Source organism: Bactrocera dorsalis, chromosome 6, assembly GCF_023373825.1.
Source record: "Bactrocera dorsalis isolate Fly_Bdor chromosome 6, ASM2337382v1, whole genome shotgun sequence".
NCBI classification, from domain to species: Eukaryota; Metazoa; Arthropoda; class Insecta; order Diptera; family Tephritidae; genus Bactrocera; species Bactrocera dorsalis.
In genome coordinates, this window is record NC_064308.1 from 1,751,753 (window position 1) to 1,772,405 (window position 20,653).

Consider the following 20,653-nt stretch of genomic DNA (forward strand, 5'->3'; position numbering starts at 1 on the left):
TACTAGATCAGAAAATGGTCGGTACGTCGTACGACTACCACTTAAGCAACAATTTGCTAACATACTCGCCTTAGGTCATTCTCGCACCGCTGCAATATAGCAGTTTCTAAGTATGGAAAAAAACCTACTTCAAAAAGGTGAACTCAAATCAGAATATGATGGTGTGTTAGAAGAATACCTGTATTTAGACCGCATGGAAGAAGTAAACCCAGGGGAAAAAATCGTCAACGGCAAATACTACTACAAAGCCAGACAAAAAACAACAAAAGTAAGAGTTGTCTTTAATGCCCCAAAATCGACTAGCTCGGGGAATTCCCTAAATGATATCCTATTTACGGGACCCACACTCCAACCAGATTTAATGCTCCTGATAATTGGCTTGGAAAAATGTGTCGGCAAATAGTCGTACATAAAGACGTCCAAGATTTTCAACGCATTATGTTCCGAAAGTCCCCCACCAGTCCACTACGTGATTTCAAATTAAAAACAGTTACCTTTGGCGTTAACTATGCATAATATCTAGCCATTCGAACACTCCACGCATTGGCAGAAAACAAAAGGTCAGAATTGCCTTTTCGTCCTCGTTTGTAGAAGATATTCTTTCGGGAAGTCACACTCTTCCACACGCATATGAATCTTTATCACAAAAAAATCCATTAAAAAAGATTGCGGCAAATCACCCAAATATACTCAAAAATATACCAAACGAAAATTTGTTGGACATTAATTTCTTTATATTCGAAAAAGAAAGTGCAACAAAAACTCTAGGCATCACATGGAATGCGATATCGGACCAGTTTTCATACACGACTGACTCCATATCCGCATTAACAGCCATAACAAACATACAGATTTTATCCTCGGTGGCAAAACTTTTCGACCCCGCAGGAAAGCTTTCGCCAATTATGATACAAGCGAAAATCTAAATAAAAAAATTATGGCCAGATGGAACCGACTGGGACGCACATTTCTGATCGATCGTCTCAAATACTTGACCAAGTGGGATCAGCCACTTGACTACGCGTAGCCAGTGCTGACAATCCTGCCGATCTAGGCAAGCCGCTGCTCCTTGTCACCACCACCCTTTGGTTAACAGATCGATGGTTAATAAAATCTTCATATTCTTGACCACAATCACCCATGCCCAACATAATCGCCGGCGGAGGTCGAAAAATCGCCACCTTTCACACATTATTGGATGATACCAGCTACAAGGGGCACATAGAAAAGGTATGTGAGAAAGCAGCACGTGCAACGTACCCCTTAGCAAGAATAATGGCCAACATTGGTGAACCAAGCCAAGGCGTACACTATTGGCCAAGGAGAGAGAATCAATTCTAATGTACGCAGCGCCTATATTGAGACCAGCATTACAGCAAAAGAAAGCGAAGCCTGCAATGCGACTCAGTGCCATTAGAATCACGTGAAACTCGAAAGAGTATATGACTGGTCTACCAGATTGGGCAAGCGACTAACGGCTGAAGAACAGAAGGGTGAGAGGCAAACAAACCTCAATGAGTGGCAAAAACGATAGGATGCAGCTTCGACGGAGAGGTGGACCCACAGACTAATTAGAGGCGTGCAAGAATGCATAGATAGGAAATATCGAGAAACATATTTCTACTCATACCTGACACAGTTTTTGACGGGGTACGGGTGCTTTAGAGATTATCTCTATAAATATGAGCATGACGATGGGACGAATTGTTCCTTCTGCGACAGGAGCGGAGAAAACGTGCTGAACATCTTCTTTTCCTGCCGACAGTATGAAAAAGAGAGAGCTGATCTACAGAAATTGACAACGGAACGAGTGACACCTGATAATACAGTGCGATTCATGACTGAATCGAAACAAGGCTGAGATAGTGTGAGGGAGTGGTGTGCTATAGTTCTGCAAGAGCTAAGAAGGAAAGAGTGGCAACGCATAGAAATCAGAAGGATGAATATTGTGACTGACGAGCCGGTTGTCTAAGCTTGGCCTCTCTATGTAATGCTTAACGGTAGTTCCGTGGGGCAAATAAACAAACGTAGACAATGGAGTTAAGGGTTTAGTACGTAGGCGTATTGTTTCCGTTTCAGCGACCATTCGGGAAAATTACGGTATCTTTCGAAGACTCTTCATTACACATTACATCTTCACCACACACCACTTCTTACATTCCACTCACGAATGCAACATACATATGTATATGAGGACATCATACTAAACTAACAAAAGGGACCGACTGACAGAGCACAACCCCTTTTGATTTCGATACGACACCGCACACGGACGTTCACGGGTCTCTTTTTATTCGATCGCAATGATATTTTTTCCGCTTACTAATATCAACGGTAAGTAGAGTGAAAAAGTGCTCAAATTTAATACATATAAATTGAAATAATAAACAAAATTTAGGTTAACACATTAGGACACTAATTTATTCAAGGGAAAAAATATTTTTTAATTTTTAAAACTTAATTGTAATCGTTTGAATAGAAATGGCATATCAGTTGAAATCATAGAGATACGCGGAATTAAAAAACTTCTCCTTTTGATGTAGCAGTTAAGATCGTAGTTTTTTACTGCCAATAAGAACAAGTTGAGAGAGCATTACAATTGCTGTTGCACCAAAAGATATCATTTGAAATGTCGACTTGTATTGTTGAACATGACTCAAAAAAGCTTCGACGTTAGTTAACGACATAGCCTCGCTCCGGGTCACACACACACTCACATACATTTTATCTTTTAATATACATCCCGAACGAACTATGTAAACCGATGATTGACATGCACTATCAGTCGAAGAATAGAAATTGACTATTATTACAATACCAACCAAACATGCATTATCTAGAAATGCATTCTCAACATACGAGTATAAACGACAAACATCTCGCAATAGAATAATCCACTGCGATAACCACCTCCGCATCTCTTCTACATACTTGTATAACAAACGAGTGATAGCAAGATAACGGATATCGAATTACAACAAAGAAGTTTAAAGCAGATAACAGCAGCCGCATTTCGCTAGTATAAACAGCTGTAAGATCTTATATTAAAATTAGTTCTTAAGAATATCAATAAAGGCACGCATTTCGGCGTAAAAATAAAATTGGTTTCTTTAACTCATATCGTGAAAACGATATTAACTCATTTGAGATGTTCAAAAAATTATTGAATACAATGGTTGGGGTGGAATACTTTGCCATTAGCACAACACATTCCGAGCGTTTCACCTTGAAAGTTAGTCGGATTACAATGTGGACACATTGCGGCCATCATTTCAATGTATTCGTATATACTATAATCAATCTGATTATTGTAATTAAAATCAGCACGCATCATTTCAGCCAAAATAGCACGACGTATTCGTTATCGCCGTGTAAGATTCAGTACAGGTACAAGTTCCACAGAACTATTTCGTGTATAACGTTGACGCTGCGATGCATTAGCGTGTGCGCGATCATCTACAGTCTGAGATCGTCTTAGTAATGGCACATCATTTACATTACGCATTCGGCGACCTACTTATATTTCCTCTCTGCCCACTCGAATTTTTTCTTCACTTAAAAAAAAATCAAATTAAAAACAAATTGGATGTATTACAAACGAATAAAATACCCGCATGCACACAATATGTTTTTTTTCAAATAACGAAATACATATGCATATGTACATGCATTTCACTTCAACAGCTCAAAACTTACCGTTGTTTGATCACACTCATAATTTCATACGATCAGGAATTTATCCGGTTTAGACCGGTTCTGCCTGCTTGTTTGAAGTAAACAACGTATTTGACGATAATTTTATTTTACAAAATTTATCAGTAGACTAACGGTGTCCGAATCGGTTACATGTTCTATGTTTCGATGGCAAAAACGTTTTTGAGTTCACATTCTTTTACGTTTTTGAAATTACTGTGTTTAAGATTTTTAGGTACAATGCCTAGGCAGTGCGTAAATAGTGCCAACAGTTTTTGTTATGTGTGCGGAGAACTAACTTTTAAATCGTAAAAACGTAATTTTACCCCGCTTGTGCTAAAAGCTTTCGAACTGTATTTTGGTGTTAAAGTTGGGGACCAAGGCAATGAATGGGCCCCTAATATTTGTTGTAAAACTTGTGTAGCATTGTTAACAGCTTGTTTGAAAGGTTAAAATCTTAAAATACCCTTTGCAGTGCAATTGTTTGGAGAGGACCTAAAGACCATACTACAGACGTCTATTTTTGCCTCACGAATATTAAAGATATTGAACCGAAGTGTAAACATACGGTTAAGTATCGTAATTTACAATCAGTGAACAACTTCCTATTCCAAAAGCACTAGAATCTTGGAATCTCGGTGAAGAACTAGAATTGACTAGCACTTCAAGTGATGTTAAAGAAAAGATATGAGAATGTGCGAGTTCTTTTAGAGCACATCCGTTGTCATGAGTATGGTTGGGCAATATGTGAAGACCTAAAAGTAATAGCCCTTCTTCTTGGAATGCAACTAAGATATACGAAATATTGTTGCTACTTCTGTGAATGGGACAGCCGTGCGAGAGACTGTCATTATGTACACAAGCAGTCGCCAGTACGTCAGGCACTCAATCCGGGATAAAAAAAACGTTTCCAGTAAACCTCTTGATCCCAAAAAGGTATTACTACAACCTTTGCATATTAAAATGGGTTTAATGATTAATGAGGGCATATTTGTGGGTCCGCAGATAAGAGATCTAATGAAAGATAAAACATTTGAGGAAATACGAGCCTGGATACCTTTAAAAGCGTTAAATTAAAAATTTTCTTGGAAATGTGAAAGCTGACAATTACAAAGATCTTGTGACTGAACTACTTACTGCCTATAAAAAAAATGGGTTGCAACATGTCCCTTAAAATTCACCTACTGAACTCCCAACTAGATTTTTCCCCCGAAAAATTAGGAGCCATAAGTTATGAACATGGGAACGGTTTCACCAAGACATTTCTGCTATGGAGAAGTGGTACTAAGGCAAGTGGGGTGCCAGTTTGCTTGCCGATTATTGCTTGACATTGTTAGGGGATACTCCAAAAACAAAATATCGCCGAAAAAGGCGACGGTACGACGACTCGCTAAAAAACTGAGAAAAGTATACGCATACATATACCGATTTATAATATGTGAGATAGTACTGGAGAATAACACACAATTCGATTTATCTAAAAACAGAAAGGTTTATTGTTGTTATGTACACATATTGAATTGGGATAAAATGTTTAAGTACATTGTAAATCTCGGTCTATTAACCTAAAAACAGAAAATCGACAATTAAAGGTTTATTCCTTCCAATACCTTGGTAGACCAACGCTGTACTACTTTAACTTATTAAATTAGTTAATTTATGCAGTTTACTTCTCTTACACAAATATTTTAACTATACTATTTTATATAATGCAAAACAAATGACCTCCTGAGCACGCTTTTCTGATTTTATCTCTGGTCAGTGCCATCTGTCAAATATCATGTCATATTTGTAAGGGTAGTGTTCACTCACTCCATTGCAAGGCTGCGTTCACAACATACAAAGCTTACATATGTACATAGTATACATTTGCACAATTTAAGACTCTCTGTTTGTATCAACAAGAATCTATTTAAATGTATGTATGTATATATGTAAATACAAAGCAATGGCAAAAACATAGTTTAACATAACTCGCATTCGCATTAGTGTATGTACAGTGAACAGACGTGTATTTATTCTGTGATCAAGCAAAAAGAAAAAAACAAAAAAGTGAAACGAGCAGTGTTTACTCGAGTAGAAGACGAAATGTCTTCATCTAAATTAAGAAAACTTTCGGACACTGATAATCCAAGTGTGAAACATGGGAAAAGGCGAAATTATTGGACGCCTTTACAAGCTCTTGAAGATGAAGACATTGATGCGGAGCATAGTGAAAGTGCCCAAAATAATATACCGCCAAAAGTTGTTCTTCCGCCTATCAAGGTGTTAGTGCAAAATATTGACTACTTAAAAAAACTTTTAATTAGCAAAGGCATATCAGATTTTTTCTTGAAGAAAATATCAATAGGCATAAAAATTCTTAGTGAGTCAAATGAATCATTCGTCAAAATCAAAGAAGTGTTAAAAGAAAACTCATGTCAATTCTTTACACATGACCTTAAAAATGAAAAGTCATTTACTGCTGTTCTTCATGGCCTCGAAAATAAAACGCCAGGCGAAGTGAAAAACGAACTAATCTCCATTGGATTAAAGTGCAAAGAGGTCAAAATGGTTATTAAATCATATGAACACTATAAAGACACTATTTATATAGTACATTTTGAGCGCAGTTCGGTAAAGTTGCAAGAATTGAAAACTAAAGTAAAATCACTATTTCGCGTTATTGTTAGATGGGACTACCAACGCAAGATAAAAAGCAAAATAATTCAGTGTCGCAACTGCCAAATGTACGGGCACGGCGAACGTGGATGCTTTGTGAAACCAAATTGCGCGAACTGCGCTGGAAAACACAAAACTTCGGACTGCACCTCTACGGAAAGAGTGCGATGCGCAAACTGCAATAGCAATCACAAATCAAATGACGCCACGTGTCCAAATCGGGCTATGTATTTACGCATCAAAGAGAAGTATAATAATTCTCCAGCACCTCATTCTCGGCCTTTACAAAAAGCGCCTATGCAAGCAAAGCCAGACTTTTCTCTTTCACAATTTCCACCTCTCTCTGGGGAGCGTTCAATGATCGCTGCTGGAACAACAACAACACCGCAGAATTGGCGCTCACCTTGTAGCGCAACATCCGATAATATAAATAACAATAGCCTCTTTACTGAAAAAGAGATCACTGATCTAACTTTTGAGCTTATACTAAAGTTAAGAGAATGTAAAACTAAATACGATCAATTTAATACAATTGCACAATTAGCAATTAGGTTTCTGTATTCTACTCCTAAGTAATGAATACATCTAAGTTGAGAGTAATATTTTGGAACTGCCGTAGCATCCGCAATAAATTTATGGAACTATTTAATTATTTAGTTAAAAACGATATTGAAATTTGTATGCTCTCTGAAACGTGGCTAAAGCACTCAGACAAACTTTATCACCCTAGTTATGTTTGTGTACGTAAGGACAGAGAAATGAGGGAAGGTGGCGGTGTTGCCATATTAGTTAAGAAATCTATTATCTTTACTGTAGTACCTAATATAAATACCGAAGTAGTAGAAAGTATCGGAATTGAAATTATTTCATCAGAAAACAAAAAAGTTAAACTTTTCAGCTCTTACTTTCCCGGGGGTACTAATACCCAGGAACTTAAAAATAAATATAAAAAAGATTTGAGAAAACTCTTCGGAGTCAACGGATATTTCATCCATTGTGGGGATTTTAACAGCAAGCACCGGGATTGGGGATGCTCGAGAGCAAACGCATGGGGGAATATTCTACACGAATTCACAACATTCTTTCCAATAGCAGTATCATATTCACACTACCCTACGTATGTACCATCGTCCAGCAGGTGTGCACCATCGAATATAGATTTGGTACTATCAAACATTTCCAGCCATTTAACACAACCAACAGCGCTAAATGAATTCTTTTCTGATCATTTGCCTGTTAAGTTTGTTCTTAATTTAAGTTTCACGCAGCTTGAAAATCTTGAAATTGACTACAATAAAACGAATTGGAAAGTTTATCGCCGCTCCATCAGAAATGCTCTGCTTAGTCTACCTACAAATCTCCAACAAGTTAATTGCTCTGAGGAAGTTGATAAAAATATAGAAACCTTTTATGACAGCATAAATATCGCAATTCGAAGTTCTGTACCTTTTAAGAAAGCCCAGAAAACTTACTTAAAACTACCTGGTTTTATATTAAACCTAATAAAAATTAGAAATTACCACCGTAGGCAATGGTGTCGATACAGACAACGTTACAATCATGAATTAGCGGGTTTATACTCCACAAAAATCCGTAATGAAATCTTCAAATTCAGAAATGAATCTTGGAAAAGAAAGCTTAGCTCACTTGAAAGTAGAAGTAAGCCCTTCTGGAACATCTGCAAAATACTACGCAAAAAACATACACAAATCCCTCCTTTACATAATCAGGATAAAATCATTGTTAACAATAATGAAAAAGCTAACCTCTTCGCTTATAAATTCCTTGAAAATCATAAAGTATCAACTCAACTTAGCACACCAATGCAGGAAAATTTGGTTACCACAACATTAACTCAACTTACTTCGTCACCATTAGACACTCCTGAGTCTGAATTTGTAGACGAAAAATATGTTGAAAATTTAATTCGTAGAGCCCCACTAAGAAAATCAGCAGGTCATGATGATATTAAAAATATTATGTTAAGATATCTGCCTACTGAAGCCATACTGTATTTCACGTTTATAATAAACTCTTGTCTAAAATTGCAATATTTTCCTCGCACCTGGAAGACTGCAAAAATCATACCAATCCGAAAGCCTGGTAAACCAATTAATATTACGGATAGTTATCGACCAATTAGTCTTCTAAGTAGCCTTAGCAAAATTTTTGAAAAAGTTATTCAACAAAAAATGTCTCTATTTATAAATCTAAATCAAATATTACCAAATGAACAATTTGGATTTAGACAGTTTCACATTACAACGCACCAGATTAAACGTATCTCTAATCATGTAAAGTCAAACTTCGAAAACAAAAAGTCAACTGGTTTAATATTAGTTAATTTTCACTTTCCATTGCATCTTGTAAAAATAATTCAAAGTTTTTTGACCAATCGCTATTTTTGTGTGTGTTTAAATAATGAATACTCCGACATGATCCAACTACCGGCTGGAGTTCCGCAGGGATCAGTACTTGGCCCCTTGTTGTATACACTATACTGTTCAGATTTCCCAAGAGTTGAAAATTGTCATTATGCTATGTATGCCGACGACACTGCAATTTTCTATTCGCATGAGTTTGGCAATGACATAGTAACTAAGTTACAGGGTGCACTATTCAACATTTCAAACTACATGAAAAGATGGAAAATTAGAATTAACGCTAGTAAAACACAAGCTATCTTTTTCACTAGAAAAAGGAGTCCTTGCTATTTACCAAGCTCAAGGCTCAAACTGGAAAATCACGAATTACCTTGGGCCAGCTCTGTGAAATATCTTGGTGTCACTTTTGATAAAAAACTTACATATAGTGAACATATAAAACACATACAAGAGAAAGTCAACATAGCTATAAAAATGCTGTACCCTTTGATTAATAGAAAATCTAGTATGAGCAAAGAAAACAAATTAGTAATCTATAAAACAGTTTTCCAATCCATAATTTTATATGCTTGCCCTGCATGGGGCACAGCCGCTACGTCGCATTTAAAAAAACTGCAAATAAGACAAAATAAAATCCTTAAAATGATGCTTGGTCTTCCTTGGGATTTCTCTACCATAAGACTTCATAATCATTCTAACATCAAACTAATATCAGAACAAATTCAAGTATTGACTGACAGATTCGTGATACGTTGTGCTTTCTCTGACAATATATTAGTATCTAATCTACATCAATAATAATTTAGTATTTTCACCATTTAGTCGAACAATACAAACTAGCTTGTAAGATTTATAGCAGAGGTTTTTATATAGTAGTACTTTCCTCTGAAATACCCTTTATAGAATAAATAAAATCTGTGATAACAAAAAGAAAAATGTTGTAGAATTAAGGTTTATATACCATATTCTGTGAATTGTACGCTATTTAAGTTTATAATGTGATATTTTGTTTTCTACTTAATAAAGAATTTGAATTTGAATTTGAACATAACTCGCGAACCACTTGTCCGATTTTGATGAAACAAATTTAGAAAAATTAAGAATTACAGTTTCTGGGTTGTCAAAAAAGTCTTGCGGTATTTTCGCTAGTTGGCGCTGAAAGCGGGTAGTTCTAGTTTTATTCGTCGCATCGGGACTAGTTTTATTCGTCGCATTCGGACATTCGAACTTTTTCATGGCCGGACAATGGAACGTCTGTTACATCTTCATCGATTAGGGAATCGGGTTCGCCTTCTTCTAGCGTTGTACTTTCTCTGCCATTCAGCAGGCTGGAAAAGTGTTACCTCCATAATTTAAGTATGCTCTGGGCAGCAGTGACTAGATCACCTTTGGGGGTTCTACAAGAGTATGCTTCGGTCTTGAAACCTTCTGTTAGCCGCCGCATTTTTTCGTAGAATTGCTGCGATACGGCACTCTTTGTCATACCATCTGGTTTTTTTGCATTTTCCGAAAACCAATTGTTTCGGTTGCAGTTGTACGTAAGGAGTTTGAAATAACGACCCACAGTTCCCTTTTACCTAGTTGTTGACGAGTTCTCTCAGAGAGCAGGAGTGCAAGCCGAATAGAAAATCGTTCGGCTGTCTGTTGTGATTGCAACATCTCTGGCTGCTTGTTTTTCGATCCGGAGACAACCAGGTGGCTTGATCTATTTTCTTATGCTGGAATCTAGTATTACAGATAACCGCCCCGGCGAAGTCGATCAGCCTTGATCCATTTGGGAATGTTTCACTTTCAAGTATTTTTTAAAATTTCAAGTATTTTTCAATTACTTGTACTTGTACTTGTACTTGACAATTTTGGGAATGCCAGTACCAGTACCAGTACAATTCCTTTCAAATGTACTTGTTACAAGTCGTACTGGTACTTGACATTACCCAGGTCTGGTTTGAACCATCCGAAACGTCCTGTAGATTCTTTGAACACGCGTTTTACCATTTCCTTAAAATAACATTGGGTTTTCATTAAAGAAACAGCTAGAAATAAGTTGCCCATCTAAAATTAATTTTACACTGTTAGCAATTGAACTTTTACGAAGTTAAAATATCATCACTTGTTGCAAGCTTGAATATGAGATTAATCAAATGAAAAATCTAACTTTTATGTTTATTTACGCTTTGCACAGATTTACAAAAATATTTAACAATCATTTTCAAAGTGACCCGCTATAGCGTTGTCGTATTTATTTATGCGTAACAATATTTTTATTCATTGAAAATTTTACTACAATATAATTTCGTGCAAGACTATAATACTTTTTATTTGCAATTACTCACGGCTCTATAGCGTTTCCCATTCACTGTAACATTATGGGCGGCTTCAATTTTGAAGAAATATGGACCAATGATAATGCGCACAAAACAACATGTTAGCAATCATAGTAACCATTTCGCTTCGGGCCCATTGCGAGGCGCATGATGGTCGTTTGACAAGGTCATCGCGCATATTTAGGCGAAAACCAATACTCATTATTCCCGACCTGGTGTATGCTGCAGAGGCATGGACGATGAGTCTGACGAGTCGACGTTACGTGTTTACGAGAGAAAGGTTCTGCGAAAGATTTATTATCCTTTGCGCGTTGGCCACGGCGAATTTCGCATTAGATGGAACGATGAGCTGTGTGAGATATACGACGACATTGACATATTTCAGAGAATTAAAAGAAAGCGGCTACGCTGACTAAGTCATGTCGTCCGAATGGACGAAAACTAGCTTTGCTTGTAATCTCCAATTGGTGCCACAGTGCGAAAAGAAGAAATTTCTGTCGCGCTGTTGTTAATTCGGCTATAACCGCGTAAGAGTTGTCTTTGCCACTAAAGAAGAAGAAGAATACATCGCAACCTGCTCGACCAATTCGGTTCATAGCTTTACCATGACATTCTTATGTCAAAGTGTGGCTATATTATCAAACACGTGTCAAGTGCCATAACTAAACCGTTAGTGGAGGTAAAAAGCTAAAATGTGGCCTAACGAGTCAGGCCAAGGAGGATTTGAAAATATTGAAAAAGCCGGCGTGAGCCCGCCTTCTAATAAGTTTAATATATTTTATATATCCCCCAAGCCAATAATGCCATATTACCAAAATTCGCAGAAAACAAACATCTTTAATCCTTCCCACGATAGTGTAACGGTTTTCTTAAAAACTACTTACAGTTTGATAAACCAATAACTAAATTCGTCAGGAGGAGGACATCATTTTAATATTCCACTTTTCAATACACAATGCAATAATTTAAATAAAATTAAATTAATAATTTAAAACATATTTAACAGAATACATATGTATATCATAAAGCAATTACACTGTGATAGCTTTTGAAAAAAAAAAAAAAAAAACAACAAGACCAAATTCGACGGTTTCCCCCTATTTCGGGTCCTACGAATCGAACTGCATCATTACTTTTTTGAGTTACAATCATGGTTTCATACAAAAATTTTTGTTGAAGTTTTTCATCAAAGTGACCCATTGTAAGAGAAAGGTACATTTTTCTTCGGTCTCTAACTTTTTTAATGTTGGCTTTTTTGGTAAACTTTCTTTGGCAAAGCTTCTCAGATAAGTCCGTCTTTAAGTTCTTAGATGACTGTAAACCCCAAAATCAGTGCTTTTTGGCTCCTTATAGCCAATATGTCGAAAAAACTGAAATTTAATCCATTTTTTTAATGTTTTTTCCCTCACGTTTCGGCAATATTTTAATTTACCCTTTGATACTTATACATTAAGTGACATCTTGCAATAGTAAGAAACTTAAGCAAAGACAACGTTCTGAGCAAACTAACCATTAGAAAAAAAAACTTAACAAAATTTGTATTTTTTAAAAAAGCTACACTAACTATGTTTGTGTGCTGTTTTATTTTTTTTTTTGTATCTTATAAGTGTTATCAATAAGTATCATAAATTTGTACACAATATTTAAATTAAATTTAATAAGACTCATCTATCAATGTCCAACACAAATCAGCAAGCAACGAGTCAAGCTTTAACCACTGCACTGATAAGAAATAACAACAAGTAACGTTTGAAAGAAACGTTAAATGCTTGCCTAAGTATCAAAATTTAAGCATACATTGCAGTAGTTAATTTGACTTTGACTTCGCGGAAAGAACATTGTTTTAGTGCCTTGTATATTAAGAAAATAAATTAAAATTAATAAGTGGCCAATTGGCCTATCGTTGTTCTGCTACGTATGTGGAAAATTTACAAGCCCTCGGAGTAGACGCCAAATTTCTTCGGGAACTGCCGAGATCTACGAGGAATATTTCGATTTGCCCGTTATAAGAGGCGTAGATTGGGTGCCAAATACCATTTGCACGCAATGCAACAACAACCTGCATAACTGGGTAAATGAAAATATTGACGAAACGTGAGGGAAAAAACATTAAAAAAATTAATTAAATTTCAGTTTTTTCGACATATTGGCTATAAGGACACAAAAAACATTGATATTGGGGTTTACAGTCATCTAAGAACTTAAAGACGGACTTATTCTGAGAAGCTTTGCCAAAGAAAGTTTACCAAAAAAGCCAACATTAAAAAAGTTAGAGACCGAAGAAAAATGTGCCTTTCTCTTACAATGGCCCACTTTGATGAAAAACTTCAACAAAAATTTTTGTATGAAACCATGATTGTAACTCAAAAAAGTAATGATGCAGTTCGATTCGTAGGACCCGAAATAGGGGGAAACTGTCGAATTTGGTCTTGTCTTTTTTTTTGACAATCACAGTGTTATGAGTAATTTCATTCTTATAACACTACCACCGTTGTCACGCTATTACCCGCGGTTTACTTGCGAAAATGAATTGTGTATAAACAATATAATAATTATTCACACTTTCAGAAGGAAAATAATTTATATTTGATAATTTATTTTTATATAGAATAAGGAAAAGGTGTCGAGGAGAATACCCGTTACTTTTAGAGTTTGTACATGACTTTTATTTATTATGAAAGAGAAACCCACTTTTAAAGAAAACTGTAGGCGTTTAAGCTGAAAGGGTCAGTTTGTGGGTATCATAGGTATTCTGGGTATCAATAACGTACTGTTCCAGTACGAATGGCGATGTGCCGTCTCAGCTCTGTGATACGTTGACTAGCGCCGTTGCACAGCCTGGGCGCGTCCAGGTTAGGCACGATTGAATCGTTAAAGAACTGGACCCTCATGTTAGTATTCAGCTGTAACCGCTCTACCTAAGCCCACAACAGGGGAGCTTTGAGGCATAGGTTTTTCTTGCCCGCCGTGGTACCTCACCCGATAATCGGCAATGTCTCTCGGAAATCAGCAGGCTGCGATCCAATGCTTCAATCGCCTTCCTGTGCAATATTGTGCATTCGTCTCATACGATCAATTTACACCATTGTAATAGAGCACTACTACTTTTGCAATGTTTCGCTGCATTGCAGAGTGAACACTGAGTGTGAAGTTCTGCAACCACTTAGCAGTATTGCGGCTATTCCGGAGAACGCAAAAGCAAGCGCAGATTACAGAATCCCGCTATAAATGTGTAAATTTAAAACTAATCACCATAAACCTATATTAATTATTTGGGTAATAATACAAACCTTACTCTATTATATATTTTTAATGATTTTGTGGGATCATCATGAAATACGTAGGTAAATTTCAACATACATACATACTTATGTACTAAGTATATGCTTTGATACCAAATATATACGGATCATATATTGTATAAATTATACGCCGAGTCGGTTGCTCATAGAAAATAAACGAATCTGTAGGCGTACATTTCTTTACATTGAAATTAGCATAATATTTCTCATTTAACACCGAAAATGCTCAATTCTGCTATTTTCGGGTGTTTCGCCACATTTAACATTCGGGAACACGAAAAAAGCAGAATTGAGCATTTTCAGTGTTAAATGAGAAAAGTTATGCTATTTCCGATGTTGGAATGTACGCTTACAAATTCGCATATTTACAATGCGCAAACGACTCTGCATATATGTACATAATTTATATATATACATACATACATACTTATGTATGTATATTTTCTATATATTTTATATCAAAGCGCACAAGCATGCACGTAAATATTTGTATTTTAAGTGAACATTAAAAATAAAATTATTTACAAGTCTAAGAACATATACATTTTTGAATTAAACTTATTGATTTGATCTCTTAACGTTTGGTCGATTGCGGTGAAGCGGTTCGCTACCCCGTTCCATTTCTTGGATAAGGATCGCAATTTTGAGGGTCATAACTTAATGTAAATTTTTTGCAGATGTTATGCAATGTTTTTGGATCTAGTGCAGGTCGCCTCCACGCTGGTGCATCCTGGGTAACGCTAAATGGCCTGCGGCCTTCACGGCCTTACAACTCCCTAGACGACTTTGGCATCGAACTGGTTCTTAGAATAGGAAAACTTATTTGGACTTGATGGAACCCTGGGCTGGTGGTGGCGGCATTCTGGCACCTGAGTATGATGGGGTGACACCCATCAGAAATGGCTGCCGTCTGCTAGAATTATGAAGGGGTCCACAGGGGGCATCAGCAAAGGGGCTTTAGCTAGGAAACTGAAGTCGGACCGTCGATTAGCGGCAAATATAGTGGAACGCTACGGTGGTGAGCATGCTGGTCAGGTATCTGAGCAGCATGCTCACACGCTTGAGTGGGCCAAGAAGGTACTAAGTGAGAGCGAGACCGATAGGTCACGACTCGAAGCAAAGAGACCTGAACCAGCGGTTAAGCGGCAGAGTTCGCACGAGGGAGAAACCTCCCTCCGCAAAAAACCGCGAACGGGGGCTGCGCCAACCTTCAGCGAAATCGCTAGAGGTGCTGGTGCAAGACTACTTGGTGTGCTCGACCGCAGTAGGAAGGACGGGGCTATCTCCCATGAAGAGTGGAAGAGAGTGGCGGCGGCTATCTCTTCGGTATTCCTCAAGGTGGTCAAGGAAAATCCTGGGCCACCCCCAAAATGTGTTAGTGCCGGCTGGCACCATGGGCTGCATAAGCTTACTAGATGTGCCGATGAAAGATCGGATATCTTATACAAGAAGGCGGTTTCTCTGGTAGGGGAGGTTTGGAAGGGAGCCAGACTGGAGGCCGTGGACAAAGAGGATCTTCCTCTTCGCCCGAGGGCTCGCGTCTGGCTGCCAGCCGAACCATCCACTGCGAAGGAGATCGAGGAGTTCCTCAGGTACTGTAACCCCACACTCCCCGCGCATGACTGGACGGTTATAGGGCTAGAGATAACCGATGAACCATATCGGCAGGCGCTGATTATGCTTAACGAGCAGTCCATCGGTCCTCTCAGCAAAACCATGGGGGCCATCAGCTTTGGGTTCGAGATGGTAGTACTGAAGGTACTCCCAACGGATGCCAGGGCTGATGGAACTCAATCTGCAGATGCGGGGGAGAAGGCAGAAGGCGTTAATGATGGTCAAATGACCATGGAAAACGACCCAAACTCCTCGGACGTGGACGAGATCTGGAGGTGGTTCGTCGATCGGCGACTCCGTCTTCAGCCTCGAACAATTGTTTGAGGAGGTGAGGGTCGATCATGACCTAAGCGCTGAACTGGCGCTTCTAGAGGATAGTCTGAAGGATGAGATTCCTCCAGATTAACCTCCATCATGCAAAGGCGGCTTCCGCCAATCTACTGCTTCGTCTGGAGCAAGACGAAGCCGATGTGGTCCTGATCCAGGAACCGTGGCTAACTGGCAATGGAATATCTGGACTGAGGACGAAGAGTCATAAGCTGTTGGCGGCCAAGGATGCAAGTAGAAATAGAGCCTGTATGCTGGTCAGAAACGAGAAAGGAATACCGTTAGTTCTTTTACCTAACTTCAGCAACGCTGACATAGTTACAGCCAATCTAGAGTGCGACACCGGGAATGTCTGGCTCATCTCCGCATATATGCCTCACGACGATGAGGTGGAGCTGCCTGCCGCACTGCTAAGGAGGACCTTGGCTGAAAGTCTCGGAATGGTTCCGCTGTCATCATCGGTTTGGACGCCAATTCGCGACATTCGATCTGGGGGAGCTCGGATACCAACACTAGAGGTGAGTCGCTTTTTGATTTTATTGCTAACGAAGATTTTCGCATTTGTAATAAGGGAAATTCTCCCACTTTTGTGACCGCAGGGAGGGAGGAGGTTCTCGACCTCACCCTAGCCTCACACAGTATTGGGCCGCTGATCTCGAACTGGAGGATTCTCAATGAGCACTCCTGTTCTGATCGGGTTTAGTTTAGACGGAGAAGGTCCGCCTACGAAATCTTTCAGAAATCCCAGAAACACGGATTGGGAAGGTTACCGCAGAGGGCTTCGGCAAACTCTCCTACGCGCACCGGGGGTGGACGAGTTGGTCACCGCCGATGTGGTGGATGGGTGGGTCGAAGCTTTCAGCTCGGCGTGCAATACTGCACTAGAGAGCTCCTGTCCATTGAAAACACCGAAGGGCAGAGGGAAACCTCAATGGTGGACTTTGGAACTCTCGGAAATTAGAGCGTCTTGCAGGCGCTTATTTAACAAGGCCCATAGGAGTGGGGCATTTGATGATTGCGTCTTGTATAAAACCGGACTTTCGATATACAAGTCCGAGTTAAGAAGGGCTAAGAAGATCTCGTGGAAGAGCTTCTGCGAAAAGTGGAGGGCTGTCACGAGTCCTCTAGATTCAGGCGCATCCTCGCGAAAACCCTGTGTCCCTGGGATATCTCAAGGATGTAAATGGGAAGTGGGCACTGAGAAGTGAAGATGCTCCTCGATGCTCACTTCCCCAGTAACATATCATTTGCGGAGGTATCTCTCGGAGCGCTGCATGCTGACTACACTGCCCTTGTCGACCTTTTGGATGAGCGTCACTTGACTTGAGTGATTAACTCGTTCAAGCCATTCAAGTCCCCGGGACCGGACGGCATCATACCAGCGCAGCTGCAGCAGGCTGTTAAGGTATCATGCGGCTGGTTGGCACCGATCTATGCGAACTGCATCAGATTAGGTTACATCCCGGGGGCCTGGAGACGAGTCAGATTTACGTTCATCCCGAAGGCTGGCTGGGGCTCCCATGTCACGGCCAAGGATTTCCGTCCCATCAGTCTCTGCTTTTTTTTACTAAAAACTTTGGAGAGACTGCTGGACTCGTATTTAAGAATGCGCATTCCGATGGACTATCTATCAGGAGCGCAAAATGAGTATCGTAAAGGGAGGTCGGTAGACACTTCCTTGCACACTATCGTGTAGTGGCTCAGGTGGGGTTGTCGTGGTTCTTTCTCCTCTTCTATGGATCCTAGTCGTTAACGACCTTCTCACAAAGGTAGAGGATCTTGGCTGTCAGGTGATTGCCTATGCAGACGATGTAGCACTTATGGTGAAAGGAAAGTTTCTAAGCACCGTGTATGAGTTGATGCAGAAATATCTCAGCGTTGTTACAAAATGGGCGGTCGGAAGTGGACTCGCCATCAATCCAAATAAAACAGAAATGGTTTTATTTAGCAGAAGATACAAGATCCCTGTGGCACCGCTGCCACTTATGGGAGGTATTCGCCTGCAACCGACGGATACTGTGAAGTATCTAGGGCTCATCCTGGATAAGAAGCTTTCATGGAAGCCGAATATCGAGGAGAGTCAAAAAGGCATCGATTGCCCTTACTGCTGTAGGGGAGCTATTGGCAAGAGGTGGGGTCTCTCACCGAAGGTGGTACGCTGGCTCTATGACACCATAGTCAAGCCCATAATGTTCTATGGAGTCTTCATGTGGTGGAGGGCTTTACAGAAGACCACACTTGCGAAGAAACTTGAGAGCGTTCAACGAGCTGCACTCATCAGCATCTGTGGTGCATTGAGGTCTACCCCAACCATTGCACTAAATGCAATTCTGAACATAACGCCGGTGGATATTGCCGGAAGGTGTATGGCCGAGAAGGTGGCTATTAGGCTTAGGGAGTCTGGGTTCCTAAAGGAGCGTGTATCTGAACACTCGGATATCCTCACAAGCTTTGACTGCATACTGGATCTTCTGGATCATGGAGTCGCCACATCCAACTCCGGTGGTTCCTTCTCTGCACATATACCGACGAGAGAGGTTTGACAGGGAAGAAGCCGTTGGAGGAGAGGGGCGGTAAGCTTCTTCACGGATGGGTCAAAGCATGGGGGGAAGGTTGGTGGAGGGGTCTAGTGTCGGGAGTTCTCCATCAAATCCAGCTTCAGACTTCCCGACTACGGTAGTTTTTTCCAGGATTGAGGTTGCAGCCATCAAGGTAGCTGCTGATATGCTGCTCAAGAGAGTGCCTACCTTCAGGGAAGTGACCATTCACTCAGATAGCAGAGCCTTGAACTCATTCACAGTGCGTTCAGGGCTGGTCGAAGAGTGTCTGGCGTCACTGTCTCTGGCGGCGAGAGCTTTTATCATAAGACTGGTATGGGTGCCGGGTCACAGCGGAATCGCAGGTAACTGCAAAGCTGATGAGCTAGCAAGGAAGGGCACCCTAAAATCGCTTTCGGTAGAATGGGAACGGATAGGTTGTCCTGCATCCTCTTGTGTTCTACTACTGGATAGCTGGGCATCGCGGGTGCTAGCGAGCACTTCCTTCTTGACTGCCTTGCTTTTGGAGATCAAGACTTAGGCACCTAGGGGCACATATCTTCAGACATCCCACCGATCTGGCGGGCATAGAAATTAAGCGCCTTTGCAAATTTGTATTGGCTACTAAGCGGTTCGCCGATCTCTAAGTCCGACTACGGGAGTTTGATTTTGCAATGGCTTCACAAAGGACTATATCTATTGGTCCAGGTGCGATCTCTCTTACCTAACCTAACCTAACCTATGTAATGCCTCACAAACGTAAGTAAATCTTCCACTTTTGTGTAGTGTTACCTACCTCCTCCTCTCTTGCCATATCTTAAAATACTCCACCGTCTTTTTAAGATTCCAATGCTTTGATCAACGAGATGTATGTACAAAGAAAATTTTATTATTGAAAATCCAAATTTTTTTTATACCTATTGCTACGATCTCCTAGCTATCTCCGCTCCATTTTTTTATGCCCATCACTTTCACTAGAGCTCAAATAAAAAAATAAAGTTGGATTCATTTTGATATTTAATTAGCTTTTATTAGTTTAATGAAAATTTTGTAACAGTTTTGACAGTTCCACATCTATTTGACCTAAAAATAGGATCCAAAGCAATGTGGAATTTAAAAACTATTGTAAATTGAAAATACATTACGATCCGTTTGCTATCGTATGTCATAATGCCAATCACCGCATACGATTGACCGTGCACAGATGTAACGATTCGACTCCAGCTCTCATCAGCAACTTAAGTATACTATGGGCTACACCAACGATAGTACTTAATGCCATTTTAAACATGTCACCCATGAACATTGACATCAGGTGTATTGCTGTAAAGTGTGCTCTAAGTCTCAGGGAAGGTTGGTATACGAAGGGGCCCATACAAGGACGTCAAGATTCTTGCTTCCCTTTATTGCATTCCTGAAAACTGAGACCACTGCGCCGCAGAGGCCACTCCGGGCGGCTTTTTCTCTGCTCGCATACCGGCGGGGGAAATGCGGACGGAGAGAAATCGCAGAATAAAAGGAACAGTGAACATTCTCACGAATAGATCGAAACTTGAAGAAGTTGTCTTCTGTAGGGATCTAACCACCAATCTTAGCTTAAAGCGCCCGGATCACTGAAGTGTTTTTCAGGCAGAAGTAGCTGCTACCAAGGTGGTGGTAGACCTACTGCTACGAAGTGCAGTCTCTTTCAAGGAGGTGAGCTTTCACTCCGACAGAGAAGCGGTAATACTTGCGCTGAGTTCGATAACTGTGCGCTCAAAGCTACTTAGTAACGGATATACTCACCTTTGTTCCCATAACTACTTCCTTTT

General features: G+C 39.8%; 2 protein-coding genes across 3 annotated transcripts in view; both read left to right on the forward strand.

The window, feature by feature from the left end:
• LOC125779099 (glutamate receptor ionotropic, kainate 2) overlaps positions 1–20,653 on the forward strand; it is a 2,985,835-nt gene that overhangs the window by 305,182 nt on the left and 2,660,000 nt on the right. The gene's annotated exons all lie outside the window — the stretch shown is intronic.
• LOC125779245 (uncharacterized) lies at positions 15,286–16,302 on the forward strand. Its single transcript, XM_049459884.1, has one exon. It carries the CDS (start codon positions 15,286–15,288, stop codon positions 16,300–16,302), a length of 1,017 nt encoding a protein of 338 aa, XP_049315841.1.

Bases quoted from the DNA above. Each gene is read 5' to 3' on its own strand.
- LOC125779245 (XM_049459884.1), top strand. From the start codon at position 15,286: ATGAAGGGGTCCACAGGGGGCATCAGCAAAGGGGCTTTAGCTAGGAAA.